This window comes from Capricornis sumatraensis, chromosome 2 (genome assembly GCF_032405125.1).
Source record: "Capricornis sumatraensis isolate serow.1 chromosome 2, serow.2, whole genome shotgun sequence".
NCBI lineage: Eukaryota > Metazoa > Chordata > Mammalia > Artiodactyla > Bovidae > Capricornis > Capricornis sumatraensis.
In genome coordinates this window covers 92,445,606-92,459,447 of record NC_091070.1, presented here as the reverse complement: position 1 = coordinate 92,459,447, position 13,842 = coordinate 92,445,606, and the positions used below count along the sequence as shown (strand labels likewise).

The 13,842-nt window shown below is 44.4% G+C and overlaps 1 protein-coding gene across 1 annotated transcript; it reads right to left on the bottom strand.

Moving 5' to 3' along the window:
• Positions 1-1,928: 1,928 nt before the first annotated feature.
• Positions 1,929-3,890, bottom strand: ZBED3 (zinc finger BED-type containing 3). Its single transcript, XM_068991834.1, has 2 exons — positions 3,826-3,890; positions 1,929-2,581 (listed from the first exon to the last, which is right to left on the bottom strand). Exon 2 carries the CDS (start codon positions 2,565-2,567, stop codon positions 1,929-1,931), a length of 639 nt encoding a protein of 212 aa, XP_068847935.1. The 5' UTR covers positions 2,568-2,581; positions 3,826-3,890.
• Positions 3,891-13,842: the final 9,952 nt, after the last annotated feature.

Below are 13,842 nucleotides of genomic sequence, written 5' to 3'. Positions count from 1 at the left end.
TGGAATTCTCCAGGCAAGAATACTGGAGTGGGTTGCCATGCCCTTCTCCAGGGGATCTTCCTGACCCAGGGATCGAACCTGGGTCTTCTTCATTACCAACTGAGCCACTAGAAATAGACTCAACAGATCAGGGGCCTAGGATTCAGCAAGACTGGTACCCAAATCCCATTCTTCCTCAGCATTACTTAGTTCCTCTGAGCCTGTCTCTCCTCTGCAAAGTGGGCGTAAGAGTAATTATATCATGGGGTTGCTGCACGGTAGGCAGTTATTCTCGTCCAGCATTTTTGCACAGCTCTGGCATGGTGAGTGGTCAGTACATGTCAGTGTCACTGATGGTATGACCTGGAGCTGGAATTAGGAAGCAAACGGGTCAGCTGGGATGAGTGAGCAACAGGGGCAACAGTACAGCAGCCGGGAACACGGCATCTGGAGGTAGAGATTGGATGGGACTGCTGACACTACTACTTACCAGCTGTCATCTTGTACAAGCCACTTAAGCCCTCTCTCAGTTTCATTAGCTGTAAAATGGGCAGAGTGTTTGTATGCCCCCCTCCCCAGAGAGCTGCTATGGAAATAAAGTGAGAGGCAAATGTACCTGACACATTTTAAGAGCCCAGTAATTCTTAGTCATTGGATCAGGGGCGGGGATGTGGAGTTGAATGCATTCACCCCTTCCATCCCCAGTGGCAAGATGTGCAAGTAAAGGGGGAGATACGCTGCAGGGGACTGAACACGAAGCACAGACCTGGGAAGAACACATGAGGCTGGAGGTAGTCAGGAGTTTCTGGCACGGAGGTGACTGTTGCAGCTCTCAGGGTAGATGAACCAAGAAGGAGTACATAATTTGGCCTAAGGAAACAATCAGACAAATCCAGAGTATCGGACATTCTGTAAGACATCCATGGGGCTTCCCAGGTGGCTCAGTGGTAAAGAATTCGCCTGCAATGCAGGAGCCGTGGGTTTGATCCCTGAATGGGGAAGATCCCTGGAGTAGAAAATGGCAACCCACTCCATGTTACTGCCTGGGAAGGAGCCTGGGGGACTACAATCCATGAGGTCGAAAGAGTTGGACATGACTTAGCACGGCAACAACAAAAGGCCCAAAAAAGGTGAAGGAGGTGGCCTCAGATGGGAGGGTGCCTTCCCCTTGGCCCAGGTTGGGGACTGAAGAGACATGGGGGAGGAAGCTCCCTTCCTGTCAAGGAGGGCTGAGGTCAGGCCTTGCAAGAAAGGTGGCAGGTGTGAGGCAGTGAAGAGGGGAAACTTAAAACACAGCTGCCATCAGGCCTGCAACGGGGGAAGGAAGATGGCGGAGGTGAGACAAGGCGCTTGGTACTGGGGGGCCAGCTGGGGAGGGGAGCAAAAAGAGGGCTTCTCCAGGACTGCCTTCCTAAGGCACTGGGAATGATAGGGTAATGAGCAGTTCTGGAAACTAAACGGCCTCCTGTTCAGAACTTGGTGCTGGGCAAGGGCTACTCATCAGACTTACTCGTTAGGAAGTAAAACTTTTGGGGGGTAAAAATGCCTGATCCTCGTTTCAATGCACACTCTACCCTGGGTTGCGGACACATGGTGTGGTAGTCCTTGGTGTGTAAGGAAGTTTCGGTCCTTTCAAAGTTACCAGCCAAAGAATGGCCGTGGCTCCAAGTGCTGTAGCTTCACGGGGCCGATGGACTCTTTTCCAAAGGCGGTCAGAGGAAAACCACCGCCTGCGCGGGTCCGACGAAACGCCACCAGCAGAGGAGGCCGCCGGAGAGGATCATGAGCATATTCTGGTTCTGCTTCTCAAGACCCTGCATTTGGCGATTTCAATTTGGCAGAGGGGTCAAGGGACTGAGATCCCGCTCCCAGGTGAGGCTGAAGACGCCGCTCCGCGGGCCACACGTGGAATACCGCTGGTGGAGTGGGGAGGTGGGAGCGGCCAAAACCTACAGGAGGACCTTCGTGATGACGCAGCCGTCCCTGGGTTCCCCCTCGGGCTCGTCTTTGAGTGGAGCGTGCAGCGGGGGGGCCGGGGCCAAGGCGCCCTCGCGCCGGCTCACTTCCCGCTGCCTCGCCTGCAGCGCCTCCCTCTCGGCCTGCAGCTCCCGGCGCGCCTGGGCCGCCGCGCGCTCCTCCTCCTGCAGCGCCCGCCGCCTGCGCTCCAGGGCGCGCTCGCCCTGCTCCACGGCCGCCTCGCGCCGCGCCAGCTCCCGCTCGCGCAGGCTGCCCCGCACGGCCAGCGCGCCCATCTGCTCGAGGAGGCGCGCCCAGTCGCCCTCGGCGGCCGCGACGGGGCCAGGGGCGGCGGGTGGCGAGCGGCGGGCGGCGCTCTCCGCCAGCTCCCGCCGGTGCGCGCTTCTCAGGTGCTTCCACAGCACCGGGGTGCTCGCGTGCCAGCCCGGGCCGCGGCCCACTTGCTCCCCGCACAGCCGGCAGGTGGCCCAGGGACCCGCCGCGTGGCCAGGGCGCGCGGGAGCCAGGTGGAAGTACCCCCAGGCCTCGGAGTAGGGGGCCCCCAGGCGGCCCGCAGCCGCGTCCGGCCCGCCGGTCTCTTCCATGTTCACGGCCGGCTCTTCGCTCCTCATTCTTTAGGCAGCGCCTGCACCGAGGGAGACAGGGTTAAGTTAATGACCGCAAAATTACATGTGCCACCGGACAACCGCTCCAACACACAGCTTCTAGGACTAGATTTAACCTGTTAAGAAACCATGCCTCGTTCTCACTACTGATAAAATCCTGTAGTTTGAATAGTCACTTGCATTTCTTTCTCAGTTCAGTTCAGTTGCTGTTCGACTCTTTGCGACCCCATGGACTGCAGCACGCCAGGCCTCCCTGTCCATCACCAACTCCCGGAGTCCACTCAAACTCATGTCCATCGAGTCGGTGATGCCATCCAGCCATCTCATCCTCTGTCGTCCCCTTCTCCTCCTGCCCCCGATCCCTCCCAGCATCAGAGTCTTTTCCAATGAGTCAACTCTTCACATGAGGTGGCCAAAGTACTGGAGCTTCAGCTTTAGCATCATTCCTTCCAAAGAAATCCCAGGGTTGATCTCCTTCAGAATGGACTGGTTGGATCTCCTTGCAGCCCAAGGGACTTTCAAGAGTCTCCTCCAGCACCACAGTTCAAAAGCATCAATTCTTTGGCGCTCAGCTTTCTTTATAGTCCAAGTCTCACATCCATACATGACTACTGTAAAAACCATACCTTTGACTAGACGGGCCTTTCTTGGCAAAGTAATGTCTCTGCTTTTTAATATGCAGTCTAGGTTGGTCATAGCTTTTCTTCCAAGGAGCAAGTGCCCTTGAGAAATAAGTCTTCTTCAGTATGTATGTTCATTTGTTTATTTTAGCACGTTAATTACTCAGGAAAAAAAAAAATGTTGAAGATGCCTAGGCCTTCTTTCCATAACCAGGAGTCTTTGAAATTCACTGGATCCTTACCTAACAAGTACTGAGACTAAAATTGGGAAGCCAAGCTTCCCATAAGTTTAAAAAGTGCTTTATATATATATTAGTTTTAACTAGTCTCTTTTATGCTCTTTTAAAAGAAACTGACCTTTTCCGAATAAAAGAAAGGCTCCCTTTTGAATTCTTCTTGCAGTGTTACAGAAGGAAGGAGTGGGGAAAAAGAGTTTTAGGAATGAAAATTTTGTTTCTTAGACCTTAAGTGCTAGGACTGAGCAGCTTTTTAAAAAGCTTTCAGAGAAAACTTTTTTCAAGATAAAAATATCTTTCTGTGATTTTAAAAACCATGTGCTTATGAGAAAATTGTCCTAAGAGTCATTAAAATGCACATCTCATTTAGGAAAAAGCAATATACAGGGCAGTTTTGTAAACTTTTACCTTCAAAGGAGGCAATGGGCAGTCTCGGTCATTGCCTCAGGGTTTTCAGCAGACCCAAGTTCTCAGGTGGAAACAGTGTAGCATGACTTCTGAGATCTCAAGAACCATCAGCTGTGCTAGGAGTAAAGTCAGAGGACAGGTAGCCAGTAAAATACATTCAATTAAACAGCCCTAAAAGTAGACACTAGAAATACTAGCTAGTGCCTTGACCCTCTGGTGTTCATTTTCCCAACCCTCTCATAGTTGCTCCGGTCATGAAACAAATAAAATTAGTTCTCTGTGCTGCTTATCCCAACTAAATGGCCCTCTCTATATATTTGCAAGACAGAAAGTTTGGTCAGTTCCAAGGAAAAATGATAGTTGTTTGCTTTGTCCAACAAATAGTTGTAGTTAAAGGGGTCCGAACACAACATAGTGCCTCTCATTGCAAGGTCTTCTCTATTAAGAAAGTGTTTCCCAATGTGATGACCTATCACATGAGGAGGGAGACAGAAAAGGTGACATTTCTTCTTTAAGAAAATAACTTCACAAAGGGTCAAATGTATGATTCTCAACAAATCTGCTTTGGAAGTTTAAACAATGAGAACAACTTGGAGCTCCCTTGAGAACTTATTTCATGGGGAAAATTCAGGCCAAGCTGGGAGAATCCTGGGCAGTGAGATGGCCAGTGCTCCCTTGTCAGCTTTTAAACCAGCAGCAGTGGAGATGGTGAAGTTCCAGAATCTTTTGTTAAAGGCAACTAGGGATGACAGGAGACAAAGATGAGAACAGAAAAGACAAGTTGATTTTTTTTATTTTTTTATTGAAGGATAATTGCTTTACAGAATTTTTTGTTTTCTGGGCTTCCCTGCTGGCTCAGATAGTAAGGCATCTGCCTGCAATGTGGGAGACGTGGGTTCAATCCCTGGGTCAGGAAGATGCCCTGGAGAAGGAAATGGTAACCCACTCCAGTACTCTTGCCTGGAAAATTCCATGGATGGCTGAGCCTGGTAGGCTACAGTCCATGGGATCGCAAGGAGTTCGGCAAGACTGAGCAACTTCACTGGCTCACTGGTCAAACCTCTATGTCAATCAGTGATAGGAATACATATTTCCCCTCCCTTTTGAACCTCCTTCCCATCTCCCTCCCTATCCCCCCCACCCCCATGTTGATACAGAGCCCCTGTTTGAGTTTCCTGAGCCATACAGCAAATTCCTATTGGCTATCTATTTTACATATGGTAATGTAAGTTTCCATGTTACTCTTTCCATACATCACACCCTCTCCTCCCCTCTCCCCATGTCCGTAAGTCTGTTCTCTAGGTCTGTTTCTCCATTGCTACCCTGTAAATAAATTATTCATACCATTTTTCTAGATTCTGTGTATATGCGTTAGAATAAAGAATTTATCTTTCTCTTTCTGACTCACTTCACTCTGTATAATAGGTTCTAGGTTCATCAGCCTCATCAGAATTGACTCAAAGGCATTCCTTTCTGTGGCTGAGTAATATTCCATTGTGTCTATGTACCACAACTTCTTTATCCATTCATATGTAGACGGACATCTAGGTTGCTTCCATGTTCTAGCTATTGTAAATAGTGCTGCAATGAACAATGGGATACATGTGTCTTTTTCAAGTATGGTTTCCTCAGGGTATATGCCTAGGACTCAGATTGCTGGGTCATATGGTGGTTTTATTCCTAGTTTTTTAAGGAATCTCTCCATACCATCTTCCATAGTGGCTGTATCAATTTACATCCCCATCAACAGTGCAAGAGTGTTCCCTTTTCTCCACACCCTCACCAGCATTTATTGTTTGTAGATTTTTTGATGTTGGTCATTCTGACCGGTGTGAGGTGATATCTCATTATGGTTTTGACTTGCATTTCTCTAATAATGGGCAATGTTGAGCATCTTTTCATATGTTTGTTAGCCATCTCTATGTCTTCTTTGGAGAAATGTCTGTTTAGGTCTTTTCCCCACTTTTTGATTGGGTTGTTTGTTTTCCTGGCATTGAGTTGTATGAGCTGCTTGTATACTTTGCAAATTAATCCTTTGTCAGTTGTTTCGCTTGCTATTATTTTCTCCCATTCTGAGGGTTGTCTTTCCACCTTGCTTATAGTTTCCTTTGCTGTGCAAAAGCTTTTAAGTTTAATCAGGTCCCACTTGTTTACTTTTATTTCCTTTACTCTAGGAGGTGGGTCGTAGAGGATCTTGCTTTGATTTATGTCATCAAGTGTTCTGCCTGTTTTCCTCTAAGAGTTTTATAGTTTTTGGCCTTACATTTAGGCCTTTAATCCATTTTGAGCTGATCTTTGTATATGGTGTTGGGAAGTGTTCTAATTTCATTCTTTTACGTGTAGCTGTCCAGTTTTCCCAGCACCATTTATTGAAGAGGCTCTCTTTTCCCCATTGTATATTCTTGCCTCCTTTGTAAAAAATAAGGTATCCATAGGTGCATGGGTTTACTTCTGGGCTTTCTATCTTGTTCCATTGGTCTGTATTTCTGTTTTTGTGCCAGTATCCTACTGTCTTGATGACTGTAACTTTGTAGTATAATCTGAAGCCAGGAAGGTTGATTCTTCCAGCTCCATTCTTCTTTCTCAAGACTGCTTTGGCTATTCAGGGTCTTTTGTGTTTCCATATGAATTGTGAAATTTTTTGTTCTAGTTCTGTGAAAAATGCCACTGATAATTTGATAGGGATCACATTGAATCTGTAGATTGCACTTGGTAATATAGTCATTTTCACAATATTGATTCTTCCTACCCAGGAACATAGAATATCTCTCCATCTGTTTATGTCATCTTTGATTTCTTTCATTAGTGTCTTATAATTTTCTGTGTACAGTTCTTTTGTCTCTTTAGGTAAGTTTACTCCTAGATATTTAATTCTTTTTGTTGCAATGGTGAATGGGATTGATTCCTTAATTTCTCTTTCTGATTTTTCATTGTTAGTGTATAGAAATGCAAGTGATTTCTTTGTATTGATTTTGTATCCTGCAACTTTGCTAAATTCACTGATTAGCTCTAGTAATTTTCTGATACTATCTTTAGGGTTTTCTAGGTACAGTATCATGTCATCTGCAAACAGTGAGAGCTTTACTTCTTCTTTTCTGATCTGGATTCCTTTTCTTTCTTTTTCTTCTCTGATTGCAATAGCTAGGACTTCCAGAACTATGTTGAATAATAGTGGTGAAAGTGGACACCCTTGTCTTGTTCCTGATCTTAGGGGGAATGCTTTCAATTTTTCACCATTGAGAATAATGTTGGCTGTAGGCTTATCATATATGGCCTTTACTGTGTTGAGGTAGGTTCCTTCTATGCCCATTTTTTGAAGAATTTTAAGATGACACCACCCTTATGGCAGAAAGTGAAGAGGAACTAAAAAGCCTCTTGATGAAGGTGAAAGAGGAGAGTGAAAAAGTTGGCTTAAAGCTCAACATTCAGAAAATGAAGATCATGGCATCTGGTCCCATCACTTCATGGGAAACAGATGGGGAAACAGTGGAAACAGTGTCAGACTTTAGTTTTTTGGGCTCCAAAATCACTGCAGACGGTGACTGCAGCCATGAAATTAAAAGACGCTTACTCCTTGGAAGGAAAGTTATGACCAACCTAGATAGCATATTCAAAAGCAGAGACGTTACTTTGCCGACTAAGGTCTGTCTAGTCAAAGCTATGGTTTTTCCTGTGGTCATGTATGGATGTGAGAGTTGGACTGTGAAGAAGGCTGAGCACTGAAGAATTGATGCTTTTGAACTGTGGTGTTGGAGAAGACTCTTGAGAGTCCCCTGGACTGCAAGGAGATCCAACCAGTCCATTCTGAAGGAGATCAGCCCTGGGATTTCTTTGGAGGGAATGATGCTAAAGCTGAAACTCCAGTACTCTGGCCACCTCATGCGAAGAGTTGACTCATTGGAAAAGACCCTGATGCTGGGAGGGATTGGAGGCAGGAGGAGAAGGGGATGACAGAGGATCAGATGGCTGGATGGCATCACTGACTCGATGGACGTGAGTCTGAGTGAACTCTGGAAGTTGGTGATGGACAGGGAGGCCTGGTGTGCTGCGATTCATGGGGTCGCAAAGAGTCAGACACGACTGAGCAACTGAACTGAACTGAATCATAAATAGGTGCTGAATTTTGTCAAAGGCTTTTTCTGCATCTATTGAGATTATCATATGGTTTTTATCTTTCAATTTGTTAATACGGTATATCCCATTGATTGCTTTGCATATATTGAAGAATCCTTGTATCCTGGAATAAACCCAACTTGATAATGGTGTATGAGCTTTTTGATGTGTTCCTGAATTCTGTTTGCTAAAATTTTGTTGAGAAATTTTGCGTCTATGTTCATCAGTGACATTGGCCTGTAGTTTCCTTGTTTGGTGTTGTCTTTGTCTGGTTTTGGTATCAGGGTGATGGTGGCCTCATAGAATGAGTTTGGAAGTGTTCCTTGCTCTGCAATTTTTTGAAAGAGTTTTAGAAGGATGGCTTCTAAAACTTCTCTTGTGAAGCCATCTGGTCCTGAGCTTTTGTTTTTTGGGAGATTTTTTATCACAGCTTCAATTTCAGTGCTTGTAATTGGGTTGCTCATAATTTCTATTTCTTCCTTGTTCAGTCTTAGAAGATTGAACTTTTCTAAGAATCAGTCCATTTCTTCCAGGTTGTCCATTTTATTGCCAGATAGTTGTTCGTAATAGTCTCTTAGAATCCTTTGTATTTGTGCACTGTCTGTTGTAACCTCGCTTGTTTCATTTCGAATTTTGTTGGTTTGATTCTTCTTCTTTTCTTGATGAGTCTGGCTAAAGGCTTGTCAATTTTATCTTCTCAAAGAACAAGCTTTTAGTTTTATTAATCTTTACTGTTGTTTCTTTCATTTCTTTTTCATTTACTTCTGCTCGGACCTTTATGATTTCTTTCCTTCTACTAATCTTTTGTTGTTGTTCTTTTTCCTGTTGTTTTCGGTGTGAAGTTAGGCTGTCTCTTCGACGTTTTTCTTCTTTCTTGAGGCAGGATTGTATTTCTATAAACGTCCCTCTTAGAACTGCTTTTGCTGCATCCCATAGGTTTTGGGTTGTCATGTTTTCATTGTCATTTGTTTCTAGAAATTTTCTGATTTCCCTTTTGATTTCTTCAGTAACATATTGGTTGCTTAGAAATGTGTTGTTTAATCTCCAGGTGTTTGTGTTTCTTACAGTTATTTTCTTGTAATTGATATCTAGTCTCATGGCGTTGTGGTCAGAGAAGATGCTTGATACGATTTCAATTTTCTTAAATTTACTGAGGCTTGATTTGTGACCCAAGATGTGATCTATCCTGGAGAATGTTCCATGTGCACTTGAGAAGAAGGTGTAGTCTTCTGCATTTAGATGGAAGACATCAATGAGATCCATCTCATTAATGTATCATTCAAGACTTGTGTTTCCGAATTAATTTTCTGTTTTGATGATCTGTCCATTGGTGTGAGTGGGGTGTTAAAGTCTCCTACTGTTACTGTGTTACTGTCAATTTCTCCTTTTATGTCTGTTAGTGTTTGTCTTATGTACTGAGGTGCTCCTATGTTGGGTGCATAGATATTTACAATTGTTATGTCTTCCTCTTGGATTGATCCCTTGATCATTATGTAGTGTCCTTCCTTATCTCTTGTAACTTCTTTATTTTAAGGTCTATTTTGTCTGATATGAGGATTGCTATTCCAGCTTTTTTTTTCTTCCTATTTGCATTGAATATCTTTTTCCATCCTCTCACTTTCAGTCTATATCTGTCTTGAGGTCTGAAGTGGGTTTCTTATACACAGCATATATATGGGTCTTGTTTTTGTATCCATTCAGCCACTCTGTGTCTTTTAGTTGGAGCACTTAATCCATTTAAAATTAAAGTAAGTATTGATATATATGTTCCTATTGCCATTTTCTTAATTGTTTGGGGTTGCTTTTGTAGACTTTGGCTTGGATCATGAACTCCTTATTGCCAAATTCAGACTGAAATTGAAGAAAGTGGAGAAAACCACTAGACCATTCAGGTATGACCTAAATCAAATCCCTTATGACTATACAGTGGAAGTGAGAAATAGATTTAAGGGACTAAATCTGATAGACAGAGTACCTGATGAACTATGGATGGAGGTTCATGACATTGTACAGGAGACAGGAATCAGGACCATCCCCAAGAAAAAGAAATACAAGAAAGCAAAATGGCTGTCTGGGGAGGCCTTACAAAGAGCTGTGAAAATAAGGGAAGCAAAAAGCAAAGGATAAGAGGAAAGATAGAAGCATCTGAATGCAGAGTTCCAAAGAATAGCAAGGAGAGATAAGAAAGCCTTCCTCAGCGATCAATGCAAAGAAATAGAGGAAAACAACAGAATGGGAAAGACTAGAGATCTCTTCAAGAAAATTTAGAGATACCAAGGGAACATTTCCTGCAAAGATGGGCTCAATAAAGGACAGAAATGGTAGGGACCTAACAGAAGCAGAAGATATTAAGAAGATGTGGCAAGAATACACAGAAGAACTATATAAAAAAGATCTTCACAACCAAGATAATCATGGTGTGATCACTCACCTAGAGCCAGACCTCCTGGAATGTGAAGTCAAATGGGTCCTAGGAAGCATCACTATGAACAAAGCTAGTGGAGGTGATGAAATTCCAGTTGAGCTATTTCAAATCCTGAAGATGATGCTGCAAAAGTGCTGCACTCAATATGCCAACAAATTTGGAAAATTCAGCAGTGGCTACAGGACTGGAAAAGGTCAGTTTTCATTCCAATCCCAAAGAAAGGCAATGCCAAAGAATGCTCAAAGAACTACTGCACAGTTGCACTCATCTCACACGCTAGTATGGAGAAGGAAATGGCAACCCACTCCAGGACTCTTGCCTGGAAAATCCCATGGATGGAAGAGCCTGGTAGGCTACAGTCCATGGGGTCACAAAGAGACAGGCACAACTGAGTGACTTCACCACATGTTAGTAAAGTAATGCTTAAAATTCTCCAAGCCAGGCTTCAGCAATACATAAACCATGAACTTCCAGATGTTCAAGCTGGTTTTAGAAAAGGCAGAGGAACCAGAGATCAAATTGCCAACATCCGCTGGATCATCAAGAAAGCAAGAGAGTTCCAGAAAAACTACTTCTGCTTTATTGACTATGCCAAAGCCTTTGACTGTGTGGATCACAATAAACTGTGGAAAATTCTTCAAGAGATGGGAATAGCAGACCACCTAACCTGCCTCTTGAGAAACCTGTATGCAGGTCAGGAAGCAACAGTTAGAACTGGACATGGAACAACAGACTGGTTCCAAATAGGAAAAGGAGTACATCAAGGCTGTCTATTGTTACCCTGCTTATTTAACTTCTATGCAGAGTACATCATGAGAAACGCTGGACTGGAAGAAACACAAGCTGGAATCAAGATTGCTGGGAGAAATATCAATAACCTCAGAAATGCAGATGACACCACCCTTATGGCAGAAAGTGAAGAGGAACTAAAAAGCCTCTTGATGAAAGTAAAAGACGAGCGCGAAAAAGTTGGCTTAAAGCTCAACATTCGGAAAACGAAGATCATGGCATCCGTCCCATCACTTCATGGGAAATAGATGGGGAAACAGTGGAAATAGTGTCAGACTATTTTTTTTTGGGCTCCAAAATCACTGCAGATGGTGACTGCAGCCATGAAATTAAAAGACACTTACTCCTTGGAAGAAAAGTTATGACCAACCTAGATAGCATATTCAAAAGCAGAGACATTACTTTGCCGACTAAAGTCCGTCTAGTCAAGGCTATGGTTTTTCCTTTGGTCATGTATGGATGTGAGAGTTGGACTGTAAAGAAGGCTGAGCACCGAACAATTGATGGTTTTGAACTGTGGTGTTGGAGAAGACTCTTGAGATCCCTTGGACTGCAAGATCTAACCAGTCCATTCTGAAGGAGATCAACCCTGGGATTTCTTTGGAAGGAATGATGCTAAAGCTGAAACTCCAGTACTTTGGCCACCTCATGTGAAGAGTTGACTCATTGGAAAAGACTCTGATGCTGGGAGGGATTGGGGGCAGGAAGAGAAGGGGATGACAGAGGATGAGATGGCTGGATGGCATCACGGACTCGATGGTTGTGAGTCTGAGTGAACTCCAGGAGATGGTGATGGACAGGGAGGCCTGGCGTGCTGCGATTCATGGGGTCGCAAAGAGTCGGACACGACTGAGCGACTGAACTGAACTGAACTGAACTGAGGGCTAGTTCTCCAGAGAAGGTAATGGCACCCCACTCCAGTACTCTTGCCTGGAAAATCCCATGGACGGAGAAGCCTAGAAGGCTGCAGTCCATGGGGTCGCTGAGGGTCAGACACGACTGAGCAACTTTACTTTCACTTTTCACTTTCATGCATTGAAGAAGGAAATGGCAACCCACTCCAGTGTTCTTGCCTGGAGAATCCCAGGGACGGGGGAGCCTGTTGGGCTGCCGTCCATGGGGTCGCACAGAGTCAGACATGACTGAAGCGACTTAGCAGCAGCAGCAGGGTTAGTTCCTTGGTAGGCTCGGGTCTTGGAGTCAGTGCTCCCACTCCAAAGGCTCAGGGCTTGATCTCTGGATCTGATTCCACAGCTACCTGGCTTCCTGCCTCAGTTGTCCCAGCTCATTCATCCTTGAATTTCCTCACAGCAGAAACTAACAAATGAAAGCCCTGGAGGGAGCTGGGGCCCACATGGACTGGGGGTATGGGGGTCAGCTGGGTGCTCAGCAGTCCCTGGCATGCACAGCCAGCATACAGAGCGCCGTGCACTGCAGAGACCAGCACCATGGCAATCCCCCGACCACACCCGGCCCCGTGCCGCCCAACAATCAACTCTGCGGCGCCACAAGTTGCTGTAATAATAGTATATAGTGAAGCTTTTAACTCAGTTGCTTGTTACAGTTGCATTATAGTTTTCTAAGTCTCATTTGTTTTATCCCCCACCAAGTAATTCCTCCGAGATTAGGCACGATATTTAACGTTATCTCTTGACTTAAAAAAAAACCCAAAAAGCGAATTTACCAGAATCATCAAAAAAGATAAGTCCAGGCCTCTTTTAACAAGAGAAATATCTATTTGCATATCTTCTGATATAATAGGCATTGGTTTGAATATGACAATTAGGTTTAAAAGTCTTAAGAAATTAAAGGCTAAATTTCCCTCAAGAGATTTACTAAATCACTAGACCCCCAAAGCTGGAGCAGTGGGATGAGAGGGGAGTTACAGACCCCCTTCAAGAGTAACTTTTTTAATGTTTAGTAAACAGAGCCAGATTTTAGTTTTAGACTTTTTTTTGGTAATCTAACTTTACCTAAATTTTTTTCTACACTTCTTTTTTTAGAATTCCATTTCTTCTAAATTAGAATCTTATCTTTCCAGAGTACACCTTTTTTACTACTAGAAATACACAAAGTGGAGATAATAGAAAATAGTAGTACTATGAGTTCCTGATGGCTCAGCTGGTAAAGAATCTGCCTGCAATGCAGGAGACCTGGGTTTGATCCCTGGGTTGGGAAGATACCCTGGAGAAGGGAAAGGCTACCCACTCCAGTATTCTGGCCTGGAGAATTCCATGGACTACACAGTCCTTGGGGTTGCAAAGAGTCGGACATGACTGAGTGACTTTCACCATGAGTCCCTATAGTTATAGACCAAGAGATTTAAAGTTTTTGTATAGTATCAAGACTACTGCTTTACAATCTTGAGATTGCATGCTTTCTTGAGACAGGGGTTGAAAATGGTATATAAGCTTCAGATTCTCCTACCTGTGCCAAAGTCTGAGAGCTGTTATTACTGATGTGCCCCTACAAGTGCTGGAGGTGACCAATTACTGTCCTGCTATATCTCCCTACAAGATGTCTACAGGTTTCTTCAAAATCAGGGGTGCCCAGAGGAGTGCCACATACAGGAGTGCCATCTGTTGTAAGATGTAAAGTGGAAACAGGGATCAGAAGCACTCACTGATTTTGATGATTTAATCCTTTGGATTTAGTGGAGTGCTCATCTGAGACAGGGACAAGAAAAACCA